Genomic DNA, 18,360 nt, shown 5'->3' on the forward strand with positions numbered 1-18,360 from the left:
AGCTACGTATCTCAAGGCAGTGCTTTGTTTCCTTTCCTTTTTGTACAGCTCCCACGATGCTGAGCGGAGCCCTTGAGGCATTTCTTTGTAGGACCATATGCAATATCTGCATAAAGGAGCGAGAAAGCATTAGTAAGGATCACAGAAAATTGTATGCGTATTGTGGGCTGTGTGTCGGGGTCTTCTTCCCTACATGCTCGCTCGTTTTTTTGCCTCTGATGTGGCACTCTGAGAAAGGAGAGGAGGTGGTGTAGGAAATGTAGGCCCCAGGGATTGTTGCAGTGTTTTGCAGCGTTGGCTTTGCCCCAAAATGCTGTGCATTTCTTCACTAAGGTGGTGATGACATTTTGGCCTTTACCAGTGGTTTCAGTGCATGTTATATGAAGTAAAAACACAAAAGGAAGAGTAATGAAAGACTGGCAAGTAACAGAAGTAGAAGCAGAAGTGTCCAAGCGCCGTCAAAGCATGGTTTGCACCCTGAAGAACACAGGTTAGCCTTGGCTGCAGCATGGCAGGGGGCACCCACCCCCCTCCCCTCCCCATTTTATTGGTACAGAAATAATGAAATGTTTTTGAACAAGTGCTCTTGCTGATGTTTTCACCAATGGTTCCTTGGCACAGACACTCTCCAGTCTCCAGCTACAGTTTGCTTACAAAACCAAGTCTTTATCTTTTGAAAAGTGAGCAAGCACTGATGTTCTGGGGTATTTAAATACTGTCTTTTAAATTTCTCGTGCCTGCTTTGGGTTGACTCCCTCATCGCTTACTTGACAGGTTTTGTCTGCAATTGTGTCCCGTGTAGGAATTCCGTTTGCTTGTCTAAAAACATCCTAATGTAGTCAGAGAGACAGATGACTGAAGTGATTAATCTGCTTCGTCAATAATAATGTTAGAATCTGTCACAGTGATCGCGAGGCTAGCAGCAATGTGCAGTGAGCAGCGGAGAGATTTCTGTGCCCTCGAGAAACTCGGAAGAGAAACCTTGTAATCTGTGTGCATGCATCCACTTCAAGTACTGGCCGTGACTTGCCATGTGGGTGTTTTTCTCTGGCAAATGATCCGTTCTTACTTCAGGGCTTGGATCCAGAGCAGGTTGCAGTACGACTAAGGGCCTGATCCTGGCTGGTGCAGGTTACCCACAGCTTGTTCAGACTGCTGCTGTTTGCACAGGGACTTGCAGGATCAAGCCCGTGTTGAGGAATATTTTAGCGGTGGTGTTATCCTCTTTGACGTAGGTTGCCTGTGCTGTGGTGTTTGCTTTGGGATATAGCTGTGCGCTTCTGCCTTTGTGTTGCCTGTTTGAGCGCTGTTTCTTGACTCGCTATATCAACCATCAACATATTTGCAACAGGGCTGTCGTACGGACTAATGCTGAGTTTTGTTCCCTAGCAGTAAGGTGGTTTTGCTTGAGCCGTGGATACTGTTGCCTCAGTTTCTTCTGCTCCTTCATTTTTTTTATCCCACTACCTTCCCAATTTCAGGAACTCTTCCAGTGCTCTTCTATGTAGTTTTCCTTACAATCTTTACTGTCACGCCCAGGTTTTACAAGGCTGCCTATTGTGATTAATAACTTTATTAAGCACATACAATAGCTTGCCAGGGTTGCTTATTTTCTATTATGACACATAGACTTTATCCACTCTATTTCTGGGGCTAAAATGTTATATCCAGGAGGTGTTCTTGAGCAAGAGAGTTTTAACCATCATGGGGAACAGGCTGTGTTTGTTCAGAGATCCAGTATTATATTTTTTCACTCATACAAACGTAACTAGAAAGGACTCTGTCCGAACTGCTGTGGAAAAATAGTATCAAGGAGAAGGAGAAGTTTGTCTCTATATGGAGAGAGAAAGACCAGGTATGAGAGTGGTTTGTATTTTCATTTTACTGCAGAGTAGCTTTTGGAAAAGTAAATTTTTAGCATTGGCTCCTCTTCCAGGGAGGGGGTGGAAACAAACTTGCTTATCTGTAGCAGCTCACTGATTTTTGCAAGCTCTTTAGAGCTGCTCTGGAAGTTTGCAGAGATGCTGTATTTGCTGGGAAATACCAATGAGAGGAGTCAAAACACAGAAGTGCCTTTCGCTAGCTAAGGATTAGTGCTCTGTGATGCTACACGAGTCCAGCCCATACTGGGTAAGGGAAAATCCACGCAGAATCTCCTCTTTGAGGGAACTTTGTGTTAGTTCCTGTTCTTTCCACTTGATCATTGCACTTTGGGATCCTGGGATTGTGTTGTGCCTGTATAGTCACTTGCAGGTGGTGTGCGGGGGCTCTGCTCATGCTCCCAGCTCACTGAAGCACGAGGAGTGTTAGCCAAGCACTGGCTCAACGCAGTGTGCAGCTGCACGCCTTGGATCACAGGTAGAGTTTATTTTGTATGTGCCATCATGAAACGGTGCGGGCAAACCCTGGAGTATTTCAGGATGGAATCCTAGTTTGTTTGTTTGTCTTTTTCATGTACCCATCCCATCCCTCTCCACCAAACAATTCAAACACCCACACTGGGATACGCAGGAATAAAGTAAATCAAAGCCCCAGAAATAATAATGGTCTAAGGTGGGTTTGCTTTTAGTTTTGATATTACTCTTTGCCTTACTCTTTTCAAACATAGCGTCTGGCAACTTTGCAAGTGGCTCCAGCCTGAAAAAGCACGGTGGGCCAGAAGCAGGGTGCGTTTGGCTGTTTTATTGTGGCCAACCACAATGAAAAACAAATTGGAGCACACAGCGTGATTGTTCAAATAAGAGATGATATTTTAATAAGGTACTGATCTGGTTGCTAATGTGTATTAAAATGAGGAACTTCATTATGGAGGAACGTTGAAGTGTGAAATTTGCCAGGTTCTGTTTGAATTTGAGGCAGTTCAGGAGATGGTGAACATGTCAGCACAGGCTTCCTCTGTGCCTGCCGTCTCCTCGGCCTCAGCTATTCGGAGCATGCAGCGGCGCATGGGCTTATGAGCTGGCAAGATCCAGAGCCGCAGTAGTTCAGGGAAACACAAATGAAAATGAGTATTATATTAGACATACAGTTTTGCATATGTCACATTAAAAAACCCCACAAAACCAAAACACAGCCCTCTCTGCAAAGAAAACAGTGCTGCCCAAGCCTTGGGTTTGGATTTGTTCCAGTAAAATCTGGTCACGCTTCTCTTTGATCTTGCTTTAATGTCTCTTGTTTCAATGAATTGTTTCAGTGGAGTGATCTGAAACTCCTCAAAGTCATAGGAACCCGGTACATTGAAGCATAATCAGTACTAAAGAAATGTGCACTGTGCATGTCGGGAGTATTAAAATTGGTCTGCATAAATGGAAGAATCAGTATCGACACTAGCGATCTTACTTTGCTAGAATTTTTTTTTGTTTTCTATTTCCGTGCTCCAATGTGTTTAAAAAATAAATAAATAGAGTGACCTTACTGGACCCTGGGAATTTCGGCATGCTTGCAGGGTGCATTAGCAGTTGGGCATTTTTAGGCAGGAGTGACTAATGTGCAGCAGGAATTTTTCTGGACTGTTACAGGCTACCACGGGTAAGAAGCAGTAAGTTTGTTTTTAATAAAGCTGACAAAAGTGATGTAGAGTACACTTCCAGAAGGTTTGCAGCAAGTCTTTGTAGATGCTTAATGATTTTTAACTCTGCAGAAGGTTGCTTTGCAGCGGGTGCCAGAGATACGGAAAAGCTTTTAAAGATACGGAGCAGGCTGTTATGACAGCCCCAGCTCTGCAGCTCCTGTGCTGCAGCTTCAGCTGCTGTTGATAACGTTCCCTGGCTTCCGCAGCTGCAGCCTTCTCTTTTTCTGGGCCCTTGGGGTATTGCGAGACTTAACTTTACCAGGAGGAAAAATAGCTTTGTTAATATACCGCATCCCAGCATGTGAAATACTCTCCTGTAAGTTCTACTGGTGGTCTTCTGTAAGTTCCCCCTGGGTCAGCCTGCGCTGCCTCTTTGCTGTGTGCCAGGTTTCACTGCAGGGCTGGTGCGTCCTGGCTGCAGAGGCAGCTGGGGACCCTGCGTTGGGCTCTCCGTAAGGGCTTTGCCACCTCTTGGTTGAAAAGGTCCACAGACGAAAAGGTTCCTTGGCTGGGAAGAGGCTGCTGCCTGTGGGTTTCTCCTGAACAATGGGACCCTGGTATCATCCTGCTCTTTCAGGCCTCTTCTTAACCCTCCTAAAGCTGTGTGGGTTAGAAAAGGCGCAGAGAACCTCGAAGTTGCAGTAAGATCTTGCCCCGAGCGGTGACGTTGGCTTTCAGTCCTAGGGGGAGAAAATCCAGCAGCGCTGCATCCCCAGCAGTACTGACAAGTGGTGTGTAACAGACATTACCGGCTTTTCCAGTTGAATGCTGATTTAGAATTTTCTTCCTGCTTGGGGTGTTAAAGCCATAGCTGAACAGGACTGAGCTGTATACACAGTTTTGGTGGAGAATGCAGAATATCTTGGCATTTGACCTGACGGACATTGAATGCTCTTTCCTACAGGTGAAGTGTTAGCCCACTAGAGTGCTGCTGGGCTACGTGACAGATGCACTGATAAACCATGAGTGAGAGTCCTTTTGGTTTGGGTTCTGGACAGACTGCCAAGGAGGCAGAATTTGCCGTTGTGAGTTATTGCAATAAAGTGGAAATTTGGAGGAAGGAGGATTATCAAGAGTCTCTAGTTAACAGAACTTGAGGAGACAGCGGATCTTGTCCAAACTTGCATAATGAGACCATGTCAAAGCCAAGAAAGAAATCACATCTCCTGACTGCGTTCTGTGCGTTCATCATCACAAGGCTATTCCTTTGAGATTTCATTTTTTTCCTTAAACGGGGAAAATGAAGGATCTCTTTAGTCCCCGGAGTGCCACGGTATGGTCTCCCACTACTCTTGGGCGTTCCGCTTTCAGCGCTGGAATGTTTCTGTGCTTGTCGCTTGCTCAAGGATTTAAGCCATTTATTTTGTTTATAATAGAGTTCTGGTGGGAAGGCAGATGTTATGTGGGAAAGCTATTTTCCGGCTCTGTTTATCCCTGTTATGTGGAACCTCACAGACCACCAGTAGCAGCTAGCTATTAGGCATCAGCATTGAGATATTGCCATTTTTGAACGACAAAACGTGTTAGTGCGTGTAAGCAGCTTTGCAGCAAAAACAGTGATTTCTTGGCATGCTTTGGCTTGGTGTTTAAAATGGACATGAGTATGTCTTTGTTTCAATATAGTCATTTGACCTTTTGAAATACTGGTATTTTAGGAAATGGTCTGTATTTGTTCATGTCTGACAATAAACAGCTGACTTGAATTCCCAAAATATATAATCTAAGCAATACTTAGCTATGAAGAGATGGTTCTAAGTAAGTCTCGTTTGAATGCCTGCATTCAAAATTAAAAATCAAGGTTTTCACTTTTCACTCATCTTTCTTTACCTTGGCATCTCGAGGCGCTTCAAGGAACTGAGCAATTTAGTTGTATGCTATTATGGTAGCAGAACAGCTGGAAAGGACAAGTCTGAGTTTCGAAGAATTCCTGTTTCAAAATATGATCTTTGAGATCTGGCCTTTGTTTCTCTTCTGCTGATACTTTCGAGCACCAATTTCACAACCAGCTTTTCACAAATCCTTAAGATTTAGGAGGAAGCATGTTAACACATTAATGTTTTGTCAGGAGAGAGCCCTGACTGGGGTATCCATGCACTTGTGAAGGCTACAAAGCTTCTTACTCTGGGGTACCTGTTACCCTTACCAAGAACCAGTAGGTTTGCCAATTGCCAAAGGCACGTGTGTTGAGAGAGCGAAGTAAATGCTGTAGAAAGGCAGTTTTTGCATTTTGTTGTTCAGCTGAAGAGATCATAGATGGAAAACCACTTTCCTCCTTAGGGGGGGAGGATGACCACAAAACTGGAACATCTATATAAGCACACGCTCCCGTGCGTGTTTGAAAGAAGCAAAAATGGTCATTATTTTGGGATTGTTCTCAGCAGCCTGTGTCTGAATGCCTCTGGGGCGCTTCCCTCCCGAGCGGCGGTGCGAGGCACGTGGGTGTTGTCCTTTTGAGTTGCAGCCTGGCTGTCCAGATGTGGGGCAGCTTGGGGCTTGCTCCCCCTCCACCGCGTGCTGCACCGGCTCTTGACGTGCAACCAGCCTGTTTCTTGGCTATTTGATCCGTTCCGGGCTGGGATGCATGGGGGGAAATGTTTTGCAGAACATTTCTGGCCAGTTCCAAAGAAGATGAGAAAGTATGCGTTGTTTAGAAATGGCCAGTCTTGAGCCCAATTAGTGGAGTATTGTGTTTCATTGTAGCAGCAGTTGTGCCATGAATTGTCAGCGGTGGCTTCTTCGGTTTCATCCCGTGGGTGGTAAACACTAGAAGGGTGAACTAGGAGAGTCTCTGGAAGCCTCAGGCTACTTGTTTTATCACTGCAGTCTAGTTTGTTCAACTCTGTTTTAAATGAGACAGAAAACGCTGTGTGAGTTACCAGCTTGCCTGTGCACATGCATGCTATGGAAAAGGGGAAATCTTGCTCTCTTAGGTTTCTGCTTGGGACTGAATTTGGTTAGCATTTAGCAGAAAATTGCTTTAGACGTGAAAGATAGGCAAGGGTTGCAGCAATAAATATTTTGAATTTGTGACTGCAGCTCTGGAGGTAATTCAGTGCTCTGCTCAACTCGTTGGTGAGGAACTGCCTCCCCGTGCCTCGGTTGCCATGTGAAAATGTGTATTACAGCCCCTCCCCATAAGGGAGGTGGTGGGGAGAGATCCAAATGGTGGTTGCAGGGTGCTAAGGTATCGCTGCAAAGAAGCCGTTTCAAGAGTACAGACCTATGTAAAACCCACTGTTTTCCTTCCGTAGTTACTAGCAGATGTAATCCAGCTAATGGGAACCTCTGGCTTTTGTGTACAGCCTTTGCACCTCCCAGGCAGTCCCTGGTTATGGGAAAAATGTGTTTCACCAGGTGTTATTTATTTATTTCATGGCTGTGGAAAGAGATACCAAATATTTGGGGTTTAGTTAATCTTTGGTCAGTATCTGCAGCCAGGGTGGCATGGGGGTTTGGCATTTTTTGCCAAGGAACACGGGCAGGACTTTGACTGACTTGGATCCTGACAGTAGACCTCTCCTTTGACAGAAACCTGTCCAAGGCTATTGAGCCTTCAGGTTTCTTCTCTGTGGAGCTGTTCTGTGCCCGAGGCTTTGAAGAGGTGGCGCGAAGCCCCTCCTGGAGTGAGGGAGCGCAGTTCAGCTCCAGCCTTGCCTTTACATGGTTTTTCTGAGTGCCCAGGGGCTGCAGCAAAGCTCGTGTGACATTTGCCGTGCAGATGGAGTTGGTTCTTTGTGAACATCTGTGTCCTTTTTCCTTTCCCTCCCCCAACTGAATTAGTCACAGAAATATTGTACGATTGGGCTTTCTGTTAAAAAAGTTCGTAAGAGTCTTTCAGTTACATAGAAGTAGCTACTCGGTACCCAACAGTGGTTGTTGAGACAGATCTAAAAGGTGTTGCAGACTGCATGCACATATTTATTCGTTGCTACAGCTAGGCTTTTTGTTTGTTTTGGCATAGGTTATTAAATGGGAGAATAATACATAAGCAGCAAAAGTCTGTTAAAAAGAAAAATCCGTGATAACATTTTTGTTTTTCCTCAACAGACATACATTGGCAGTGTGGTGATATCAATAAACCCCTACAGATCTCTACCGATTTATACTCCAGAGAAAGTGGAAGAATACAGAAACCGAAACTTTTATGAGCTCAGTCCTCACATGTAAGTACAATGGAGAAGTTTAGTTTGCATTCTGTCCCGAAGCAGATGGTACCAGCTGTCTCTCTTCTCAAAAGGTCTGTGTTGATTAAAGCAAACAAAGCAAAAATCACACCACCACTCCCCCACGCTGAATTTTTATTAGTTCATCCTTCTTTTAAGGAGAAGTCAAGATGAGTTACTCTGTTTCACGCATTTAGATCCTAGTATGTGCATTTCAGAACGTTTTCCTGTAACTGTTAGCAATAGCCTTTGTTACTGCATTGTAAAGTAAGGAGTCTGTTTTCAAGGAAATCTGTTCCTTTCAAAGTCCAGATTGCCTTGTGAAAGCCTCTAGGCGTTAAATATGTTTGAGTTGTACAGTATTCCTTTTGATATCTGAAACTCTTAATTTCTCTTTGCACAATGCAAAAAATGAAAAAACCCTCATGATGAATGCAGAAACATATTGGATATGCCTGAATGGTAACTGTAGGAAAATAAAAGCTTGGTCTCCTCTCCTCTGTGCTGGGTGGAAATGAGCCCATTCTAAGAAGGCAGCCAGAGTACTGTAAATATATAGTGCAAATTTTAAGGCTCAAACATGTAGCATATATACAGACATATAATATTGCCAAATATGATTTGCACAGGATGTAACTTCCAAGACGGAATTAGGAATGGAAGGCTGGGGGGTAGGTGTAGTCTCTTATTCTGACTTTCATTCACCCTCTGTAATTCCTCTGCAGGGGGGGCATATTGCAAAGAAGGCGAAGCCCTTGCCTTCTGGTTGTGGAGAACTGACATGACCCCTATTATCTGGGCCTGCTCGGGATTATTGAGAGCAGTGGAACGTCGTTAAGGCTGTCCATAACAGGGTGTGGGTGCTATGGCTGAAAATGAGGTACCTGGCCTTCAAGGTCTGTAGGTTGCAGTAATTGTTTTATCTTGGACGTGGTAGTGGTGAGATGAAAGCCAGCTGGGCTCTCCTCGGCTCGATGCTGGGATGGAGGGGTGCTGCGAGGTTGCCACCTGACTTCACAGTCATGTATTCAGGAGACTGACTCGAGTGACCAGCGACTGGAGAAGTGTCTAAACGTGGCCATAAATTTGTGCATCTTCCTTCAGTGTTAGCTTGTAGGTTAAAAGGAAATCACGTGTGGAAAGAGTTCTAGAGGTTATTTTGTTCTGATTAATTTTTTGCCTTCATACTTGGTCTGTAACTTTTCCAGATACATCGGCTGAAATGCAGACAGCTAATTGATTAGGTCAAATAAGCTTCTGGTAGTTCTTGGCCCTCTTGGATCCGAACTCTGGCTGTGTTCAGGTTTTCTTTCTTCACAGTTTTGTTTAGCAAGCACAGTTCCTTGCTAAATTAACACAGTTGCTTGCTAAAAGAACTTTCTGCTCTGCTGGCTATGTTCAGCTGCATAAAATTTGCTGTCATATGATGGAGGATTTTAGAAATGAAATCTGGAAGTTCAAGTTTGTCTGACGTTCTGAAAGTCAGTACTATGTACTTGGTTACACATCGGATTTTACCTCTCTTGAGAGTTGGTTTTCCAAAAGAGAAATGGCCAGCAGTCATTCTTGTATGTATTATGAAAGTCTTAGCTGGGTAGAAAAATGTTTCATAAACATCATTCATCACTAATGACCATAATTGTATGGTCAGGCTGCCATCTCAGAGCAAGAACCTCTGGAGTCCGAACACTAGAAATCCACTTTAGGAGCAGTAGATTCAAGTGAGACAGTGTTGACTTTTAACTTATGTCAGGAGGTCTCGACTGCATGGTAGTAATAGATTTTCCGTGCAAGTTTGGATAGAATGCCAAGTCATGAAAAGTGTAAGGCTAATTTGTCTTGGACAGATATGAACTCTCCACAAAATTTTTTTATTTGGCATTACTTCTGTATGAAAATATTGTCTTCTGGCACCTTCTCAGTAGACAAAATATCTTTAAAAATATAGGATTAGGAAATAATCTTTGTTGTGGTTTCTTTTACAGATAAAATGTTTTCTTTTTAAACTGTAAAAATATGAATTGCTCTTCCTTTATGGTGACCTTACTTCCTGTCCCGCCTGTCTGTGGATGCTTATGAAAACTGCAGAATCAAGAGAGTCGCTTTTGTCTCTGCTGAACTTGTTAGACTTCTCACCATCTTTAAAAGAGGTTTTTCAGATATTGTATGTGTATGACGCGTGGCTGCCTTAATCATTTCTGAGTAAACAACTTTTCATCCCCTTTACCATATAGTGCCTTGTGCTGCAGCCTAAGGATTCACGCCAGTCCTGGTGTTCCCTCGTGAACACAGAGCTGGTACTGGGACGCTGCTTGGTAGACCGTGAGGTGGGCGTGCAGGCTGGCCGCGTGCTCCTGCTGCAGCCAAACCTCGGCTCTTCACTGACGGGGCGCTTGCCTACCATGCCGGTCAGCAGGGGCTGAGACAACCCCAAGGGTTTGGCACAGAGCTGGCAGCACCCCAGCCTTGGAGCCGGCTGCTGATTCTAGGGCTGGGTGCTCTGGCAGCAGCAGGTCCCTGTTAAAAGCAGGGTGCGGGCGTTTTTGGGGAGGTTGCTACGCTTCCGCAGAGACCTTGCAATCTTGAAGGTGGTTTTTTTTAGCTGCTCGGCAGCTTTAATGAAGAGACGCTGGGAGGCGAATTGTAATTTGTGGCAGTGCTTCTGACGGAGGGGTAAAAAAAACCCAGGCTGATTTATAGAGTTGTACATACTTATTTTTCTTTGACATGTAGATCTCTGTTGAGCCATGGCTGTTCAGAGCCCGCTGTGCCACCTAAGTATGCTCTGGGAAAAGGCTTTTCCTTCCTGTTGGGCAATTCTGAGCAAAGCAGAAGTCTTGCCTGTTTATAAGGAAGCTAAGACGTATGACTTAGTGCGCCTAGAAATACAGTGAAACATGGTGTGTTTCTTATTTCGGCATCTCCTTTGTACAAATAATCTAATTTTGTTACTAGTACGAGCTAGAAAAATGCAAGCAATGTATTGCAGAAAAAATTTCTAGCAGTGGTTTGGTTTGAGATTCCTATAGAAACTGGGTCTGTAATACACCAAAACTCATCCGTCAGAAATCAACGTGCTGTCACCTGTTGGCGTGATAGCTTGTGTTCTCCAAGGTCTGTCCTTTTGGAGAGAGCCCTCAGGTTTGGGAATCCCAGGGTTTAAGCATCAGCATCTGTGAGGCAGACTGCCATGGGACGTTCCCAGAGCTCCAGCTCCGTGTGGGAGCTCCTGGGAAATGCGGAATCGAAATTGGTTTGGTTGTTTTCCAGTTTCTGATGCCCTCCTGTCTGTGCTCGAGGTACACGCAAGTGTTCCAAGTGAGAGGGATCGGTATAGGGTGTGCTTGGGAATGCCGGCGGTCCCAGTAAAACAGCAGGCTTGGTGAGCAAATGGAAACGGAAGGAAAGAGAGAGAGAGGTATATAATGACCTGAAGGAAATTCATACCTAGAGATTTTCTTCCCGTATATGGTTCTTGAGGGAAACACATACTTATGGGAGTGAAAAACCTTTTCATGTGTTTTCTTAGTCCCAATCTGAAAGAGGAGGGGAGCGAACAGCTAGTCATCTGCTCTGTGTTTCCTCAAGAGCGTCTGTGAGAGTGACTGATGCTTTCAGTGACGCTAGTTAATACTTAATTGTAGGGTTTGGGCACACTTGGTTTGTTGTTTTGTTTTTATTTTATTATTATTTTATTTTCTTTACATGATCTTTGGAAACCAGAGTAAAGCCATGGACGTACTTTGAATAGGCAGCCAAACTGAATTTCTGGGCGAAGGTTTCTGGCCAGGTGATTTTTTGATAGTGGTGTACCTGATAAAACTTGATCAAAGAGATTTTATTTTAATAGTTCATTCCTCTCTAAACACACCACTGTTGTTGTGGCACCATTTAATAAGGTGTTACTTTTCTAGGTCTCGTGGAATGCTTGTTTTCATAGTCTGTGGCTATTTGCATAGCTGTAATAGGAAGTTTACCAAGCTTTTTAATTGTTGGGGTTTTTGGTGGGGTTTTTTTCCCTCGATGTTTTGTTAATCTTGCTGGTTTTGTCTTTATCTGCAGGGCAGGATCAAACTTGTCCCTGACTTGACAGGGCAGAGTATGACATTTCAGTGTGCAAACAGTTTGCTGCTTGATTTGTGCAGTTCTTACACTTCTGTTCTGCTCTTCCAGTTGATGTAATTACTCTTTCAGTTGATGTAATTGCTGTTTTGCTTACCTGGTGGGTAAGCTAGACATGAGAGAGCACCAAGCTGTCTATCTTGCTAATCTACATTGACTTCCACCAGCGACAAAGGCAGCTGCTGGCATCTTTGAAGTGAAGGCAGTAGGAAATAAATAGCTTATCGTACCGGTTACTTGTAACCATCGTGCCTATCACTTTTCCTACCAGTAACAGATTTGCTTCAAGGGATTGCAGGGGAGGTGCTTTCTTGCATTTCACCCCTGAAGGTCGGCTCCCGGCTGCTTGCAGTCCTCTGTCTCTGGGAGGCAGGGTGGCATGTGGCGTTGTGCTCCCTTTTATGTTCTGAAACACCTTACCTGCTCGCATTCAGCAGAATTGCAGGTTATTTTAAGTTGCGGGACAAAACAGAAACTGGCAACTCTACCTACTAACGGCAAGCTACGAGCAATAAGAGTTCAGAGACAATATGCATTTTTTTTATTATTTTTTTTTTAGCAATGCACTGGAGTATTTATAGTGAATAACTGGGTCAGCAGAAATACACCTGGAGAAAGCTTTTATCCAACATCTGTTGAATTCCACTTAGGCAATTTTGCTGTATATTTTCTTTACTTGCTATGAGTTCTTTTAAGTCAAGTATTTCTGAAGATACAATAGTTCTGCCTTAAAAGCTTTCAAACGTAGAGAGACTTAAACTTTTGCAGGCAACTCCTGAAAACCAGCTTGCCTGTATATAGGATAGAAGCATAAATCTATCAGCCTGATGCCTATTAAAATGCAAGATTGAGGAACTTATTAATGTTCCCCATTTCAGTCATGAGCATCTTGATAATTATTGGGACAAATCAACATCCTGTGGATATTTGCAATTATTCTGGCAATAGATACAATTTGCTGTTTCCTTTTCAAGTTTTGAGCCAACGCAAGCAGCAAATATAGAAGTTATATTTTTGCTTCTGGCTTTTTTTGCTGGTATTCCAGGATTGCATGTCTTCAGAAACACCGAGGTTACAGTAACTCTTCTTCCTCCTTGATTTAAAGCAAATATTTTTGTCTGAAGGACATGAAACAGCTCCAGCTGTGAAGGATAGTTTTTGCCTATATGTAAAACTAAACTTTTCCCCATAGGTAGCAGAGTTTTAAGATACACGGTAGCTCCCTTTTTGAAGAAGGGGATGGTAGGGTGAGAGCCTGTGTGGTAGTTTAGTGTCCTTCATTGCCCTAGTACGTTTATTTTAACATTTCCTTTTCAGTTTGTCCTTTCCTCATCTTAATTTGCTTTCATTTTGGTTTTGAGGGTGGTGGTGGTGGTGGTGTTTGGCTTTTGCTTTTTCATTTTCTTTTTTTTTTTTTTTTTTTTTAAATCCCCCATATGCTTTGGTTCACCTTGCAGTATCCTCTTTTTGCAGACCTTTTATTCTCATTCCCAATGCCTGACTTCTCCAGAGAGTCAGTCTTTGGACTTGTTCATGTCGCTCACCAGAGTGCCTCTTCCAGGGGAGATTTATAGTCGAGGGAAGACGATAATTTCAGAGGTTAGTTGGCAAAATTAACTGCTGGGCAGGGAGGGAACATCTATGGCTGACAGAAATCATAAATAGCAATTAGGGAGGACTGCTAGTACCTGATTGTTAAACCCATGCTAGGAATGCATTGAAAGAAGGTGGGGGGGGAAGTACTGACACAGAATATTGGAGTCTTATTTTGGAAGGGGTCAGCCTTACTACTTTTTTAACCTCTGTAGTGAGGCGGTACTGGATATGGTGTGTCCACAAATGTAACCCCCCCAAGTGTGTAAGTAAAAAGGGGGTGAAGCATCACGCTTGCTTCAAGGGTCGGAAGGACTTCATGCCCAAGAGGAGCCTCTTCTGTTGCAGGCTGCTCGCACGCCACCCGTGGCATGCAGAATTTCCTAAATTTTACACTTGGCAGGAGACCTCCGAAGTCCTTCTGAGCAAAAAGGGTTTTGAGGAAGGCAGTTGTGATGTGGCCATATGGAAAAGGCTGATTCTCTGAAGAGCATTTTGGATGTGATGTGTGAACTGGAAGGCTTAAAGCAAGGTTTCCCTGGCATGCCACAATAAATTTAGCTTTTCCCTGAAATTTGAGCAGGGCTATTTCCGTTGGTTTGGATAGCACATAATGCAGCCATCTCACCCCAGTGCTTCAGAGGTGAAATAGTCTTATTGACAAGAACAGTAGTTGCTTGTTTGCTGCCAGTGTTAGATCGCATGAAATTCTGTAATAATGCATAATAATACAGGAATCGATTTCTAGCAGGAATTGTGGTTGTAAGGAGACTCAACAAATGCCCCCGATGCCCAAGAAGTATGAACAGCCTGGAAAAGTGATGTATAGATGAATGTTGTGCTTTATTTTAATTTTTAAAATGGTCTGGAGTGGCATTTAGACTAGATTCCAAAGTTCACTGGAACGAGCCGTTCTGTCGGTCCTCTAAGTAGTGCTGCCTAAATTAAGACATGAAGAGGCCCTTTAAATTCTTTGTGTATGGCACTGGTGCTGCCATTCTTCTGTAGGCGTTGGGACGTGGGATTTCCAGCATGAGAATGCAGAATGCTGCGTGCAGCTGCCGAGCTGTAGCGCAGGTGGGGTGGAGGTACCTGCACACAGGCCTGCCCAGACATCAGGCGGGGTGGAGTCCAGCTGGATTTTTGTGCTGTTGTGGCATTTAAACGTTCCCTAGGCTAGGAAGGAGTGTGTATATATAGGCTACAAGAGATATAAAAAGCATCAAGACAAAACCCATCTCCCAAAATACCCCAGGCTGTGGCGTCTCGCCCCGCAGCGTCTCTCAGGAGCTATGGGAGCATGTGCTGCTGGGGCAGAATTATTCAGAAGCCCCAGATCCACCAGCTCCCACAGGATCTCGGTGCCCCTGGCTGTACCTGTTGGCAGTGCCGTCAGTCACAGCCCCCGGAGCCCCCCGGGCAGGACCCACCTGGCTCCGGCAGCGCCTGCTCATCCATCAGTCTCTGGTTTGGAGAGCTGTGGGTGCTCCCAGCCAACACTCACGTGTCCAGGGGACTTTTTTAAGAAGCTTGCAAAAATGCAAGAATTGGGTGCCTTTTAAAACACAGCGAGTTTGGAAGGGAAGCGCTTAGCTCGAGATCGGTTCCAGATGCTTCTGTTAAGTCTGTAATTGTCGTCATGGTGTACGAAGGAAAATAATCTTGGGGCATCCTTCATGAATTAACTGCTGGCTTAGAACCTCAACAAAATAACTTTGTTTTCAGAACTGTTTTCAAATATTTACTCATACCTCTGTACACACATACTTTCACATTTGACTTCAGTCATGTCTGGGATGGAGAGTCAAATGTTTTCAGTTATCTGTGACGATCTCTTGCTCTTCTGTTTTTTGCTTGTGAGTGTATTTGTTACAGTCTGTGTTTATTTGTAAGCATAAAAAAATTTGGGGATTGGTTAGATTGTTAGAGCAAAGATAATAACAATAATGATTAAAAAAGCCAAAAAAACCCTAACTTTAATATATGTTGGGTAGTTGGAGATGTGTATTAACGTGTTAACGCTCCTGTAGTCTAAACTAATGGCAGCTTTTTTGCCAGGTCCCATTTCTCTCATTTTCCTGGAACTGGACTGTTCAGGCTAGTGTTCGTATTATGCCATCGATATTTTTAGGACATAAAATGCTGATTTAAAAAAAAAAAAATCAATTCACATTGTCTACATTAAGTAGTATCCCTCTAATATACACAAACAGCTTGGGAATCCATTCACTATGACTGACTTTTCTGAATGAAGTGGGCGTTTAATTAAATAAAGGAAAGGACCTGCAGTAATTTTCCAGTTTGCTAGTGCAGTTCTCCAGATTTGTCAATGCATAACTGCTCTTTGTCTCTTCTCAACATTTCAAATAGTTCTCCTTCCAGCTCTTCATTTGTACCTCTAGGCTAGTGCTAAGACTAGTCTTTTTTGTGCTGCTTAACAAAATGAAGTTCTTCTGATTAGAAAATTGACTGGTGTTATGGTAGGACTTGGAAATAAAAGCATTTTTGAACATTTCACGCGGTTTTAAATGTAACTTGATTTTTTTTACAAAAGGATCCAACAGCTTCATTTTTCTTTTCTTTAGAATTTTGGGACTTTTTGCACACTGAAAAGAATGAGAAGCGCTTATAAAGGAGCCGTGGTTTCACTTCTTAAAGGCGGACTGAAAAGTGAGGGCAGGTAGAAGCCCTGTCAGAAATGAGAGAAATCCCGATTAAGCATTGTGTGTTCGTGGACCAGAATTTTCATTATGCCTGTCCCAAATTGGCAGCGTGGTACTCTCTGAAGATCTGGGATTTCAAATTGTGGTTAAGAATGGTTGTCGTCCTTTCATTGGAAGTGTCTCATTGTGTTTAATGGTTGTCTTTTTCTCTTTTTATTTTTTTAGCAATTTATAACACACCAGGAAATGCCCATCCGCTATGCTAGGAGCTTTTGTCATGATTTGAGAGACAGCGTGAACAAGGCTAATGTTTAAAGCCTTAAAGAATCATCAGTAAAATTCCAGCTCTTGTACCACCTTTAGCGGCAGAACATTTTCCATTCAATCTCTTTTTGTCAGCAGCTTTATGCAAAAGGCTCTGACTTCTTCAACTCTGGGTACATCACGGTTAATGCAGTTTGGGTTATTAAAGATAAACTTTTTTGTGTTATGAATCAGGAAATACACAGTCTTAATATTTACTGTCTAGCACACTGTATAATCTTTTACTTATGTTTTGAATAGATAACAGAGCTGGGACTGGGGTTTGCAAAGGTCTGAACTACAAAGACAGTTTAATTGTGGTTGTTTCAGTAAATTAGTTCAAATCTGCATTTTTCTTGTAGATACAATTTCCTTTTTATATACTACAGAAATTATTTTTTAGTTGCTAAACCTTGTGGAGTTCAAATTGCAACTGGTCATAGTTACTCCAAGAGAATTGCTAGTGAGGATGTATCCACAGGCCAAAAAAATGTGTGCTGTTGGCATCCTCCTTGAGTATCAGCAGAACAACCGTGGACGCAGATGAAATACATTGTCCCTGGAAACAGTCCACGTGGGCTGCACTGGAGCATAGTTTTTGAGCAGGCTGGAGAAGGCTTTTTGTTTGTTGCTTTCACCATTCATGGAAAGAAAACTTGGGGTTTATATCCACAAATTTCCACGCACAGACTTGAGCAAAAGCCATTTTACAGAGTGAGTAGACACGTTGGCTTGACGTTCTACCTGAGCTAACAAGCTCTCGGGAACTCAGATAAGCTTTGGTGCTGACTTTATCCAGGGGTTCACAAGACGTACTTCAGTTGGAAAAGAGTTCTGGGAGGCAAAAAAATAAGTTGTGTACGGCTTCTTCTTAACAAACTACTTGGTTTGTTAAGAGGACTCAAGAGTGACTTGCACGATTAAAAGGTTCAGTAACTCCTCTGAGTGAAGTAGCAACATACCTCTGCCATTACACGGCGTGGATGTTGCCCACCAGATGTTCTCCAGATAACTGCAGTACTTTTATTTGCAGTTTGGTCACTGTTGTCTCTGATAAACTTGCGGACACTGCGCGTGCTAGCTTTTGTGTTACAGAGCCTGGATTTCAAACCTGATGATTAGCAACGTACTTTAGCTTACGAACAGCCATGAGGAATACTCCTGTTTCTCCAGGATTGTAGTATGGATTTGGTGGTGTACTTGCCATTTTTTCTGACGGCAAACTGTGGCCTTCCATTGCAGCCTATTGCACTAGTGCGTGGTGACGTTTCTCTGCCCATCCCGCCGGGCAATAGAGATGTGAAGTCACTCCAAGATGCGTCTTTTCGCATGAGATGCTGTAGCTCCGAGGTACATGGAGCTTTCGGGAGTTCAGTTGTGCTGCGGTATGCTGTTGCTCTGTGAGATGAGGCCTGTGAAAGCACGTCCCTTTCTGTGAAGTGAGTATGTGCAACTGGGCACCTCATTTCACTGTTCGTCTTCCCCTGAGGACTGGGGCATGTTTGCTTACTTTAGAATGAAAGAATAAATTTATGTTTCATTTTCACGAAGCAGAGTAAGGTAAGCTTGTCTGAGAGTAGTGATATTTCTGCAATAAAATTATTTGCAGCGAGAGACGTCCCTGGGTGAGCACGTGGTAGCAATGCAGGCTTCTTGTGGAAGCCAAAACTTGCCTTGCTGTATCTCTGCTCCCACCACATCGGGGGGAAATTACTTATTTCTGCCTTCAGGGTGATGCTTCTTAAGGCTGCAAATAAAAGCAAAGTTTTCTCTTTGCTAAGCGGGAGTACAGTATTTGAGGCAGCAACATGGAACGCTGCCTGTTTGCTAAGTGTTTTTCCATGTGAAATCAGAGCAGCACTCCCCTCCCCTCTGCCTTGGAAAAGCCCCGCAACCAGTACAGCCCTATTGTGGTTTCGTCTGCGTGCTCTCTAGAAGTCGCATT

At 43.6% G+C, this 18,360-nt stretch overlaps 1 protein-coding gene across 6 annotated transcripts in view; it reads left to right on the top strand.

The window, feature by feature from the left end:
• MYO1B (myosin IB) overlaps positions 1 to 18,360 on the top strand; it is a 113,117-nt gene that overhangs the window by 23,296 nt on the left and 71,461 nt on the right. For all 6 annotated transcript variants that reach the window (XM_037396395.1, XM_037396396.1, XM_037396398.1 and 3 more), the window contains one exon: positions 7,619 to 7,734. In XM_037396395.1, coding sequence (XP_037252292.1) covers positions 7,619 to 7,734 — 116 coding nt within the window. The remainder of the gene's footprint in view (positions 1 to 7,618; positions 7,735 to 18,360) is intronic.

Source organism: Falco rusticolus, chromosome 8 (assembly GCF_015220075.1).
Source record: "Falco rusticolus isolate bFalRus1 chromosome 8, bFalRus1.pri, whole genome shotgun sequence".
Lineage (NCBI taxonomy): Eukaryota > Metazoa > Chordata > Aves > Falconiformes > Falconidae > Falco > Falco rusticolus.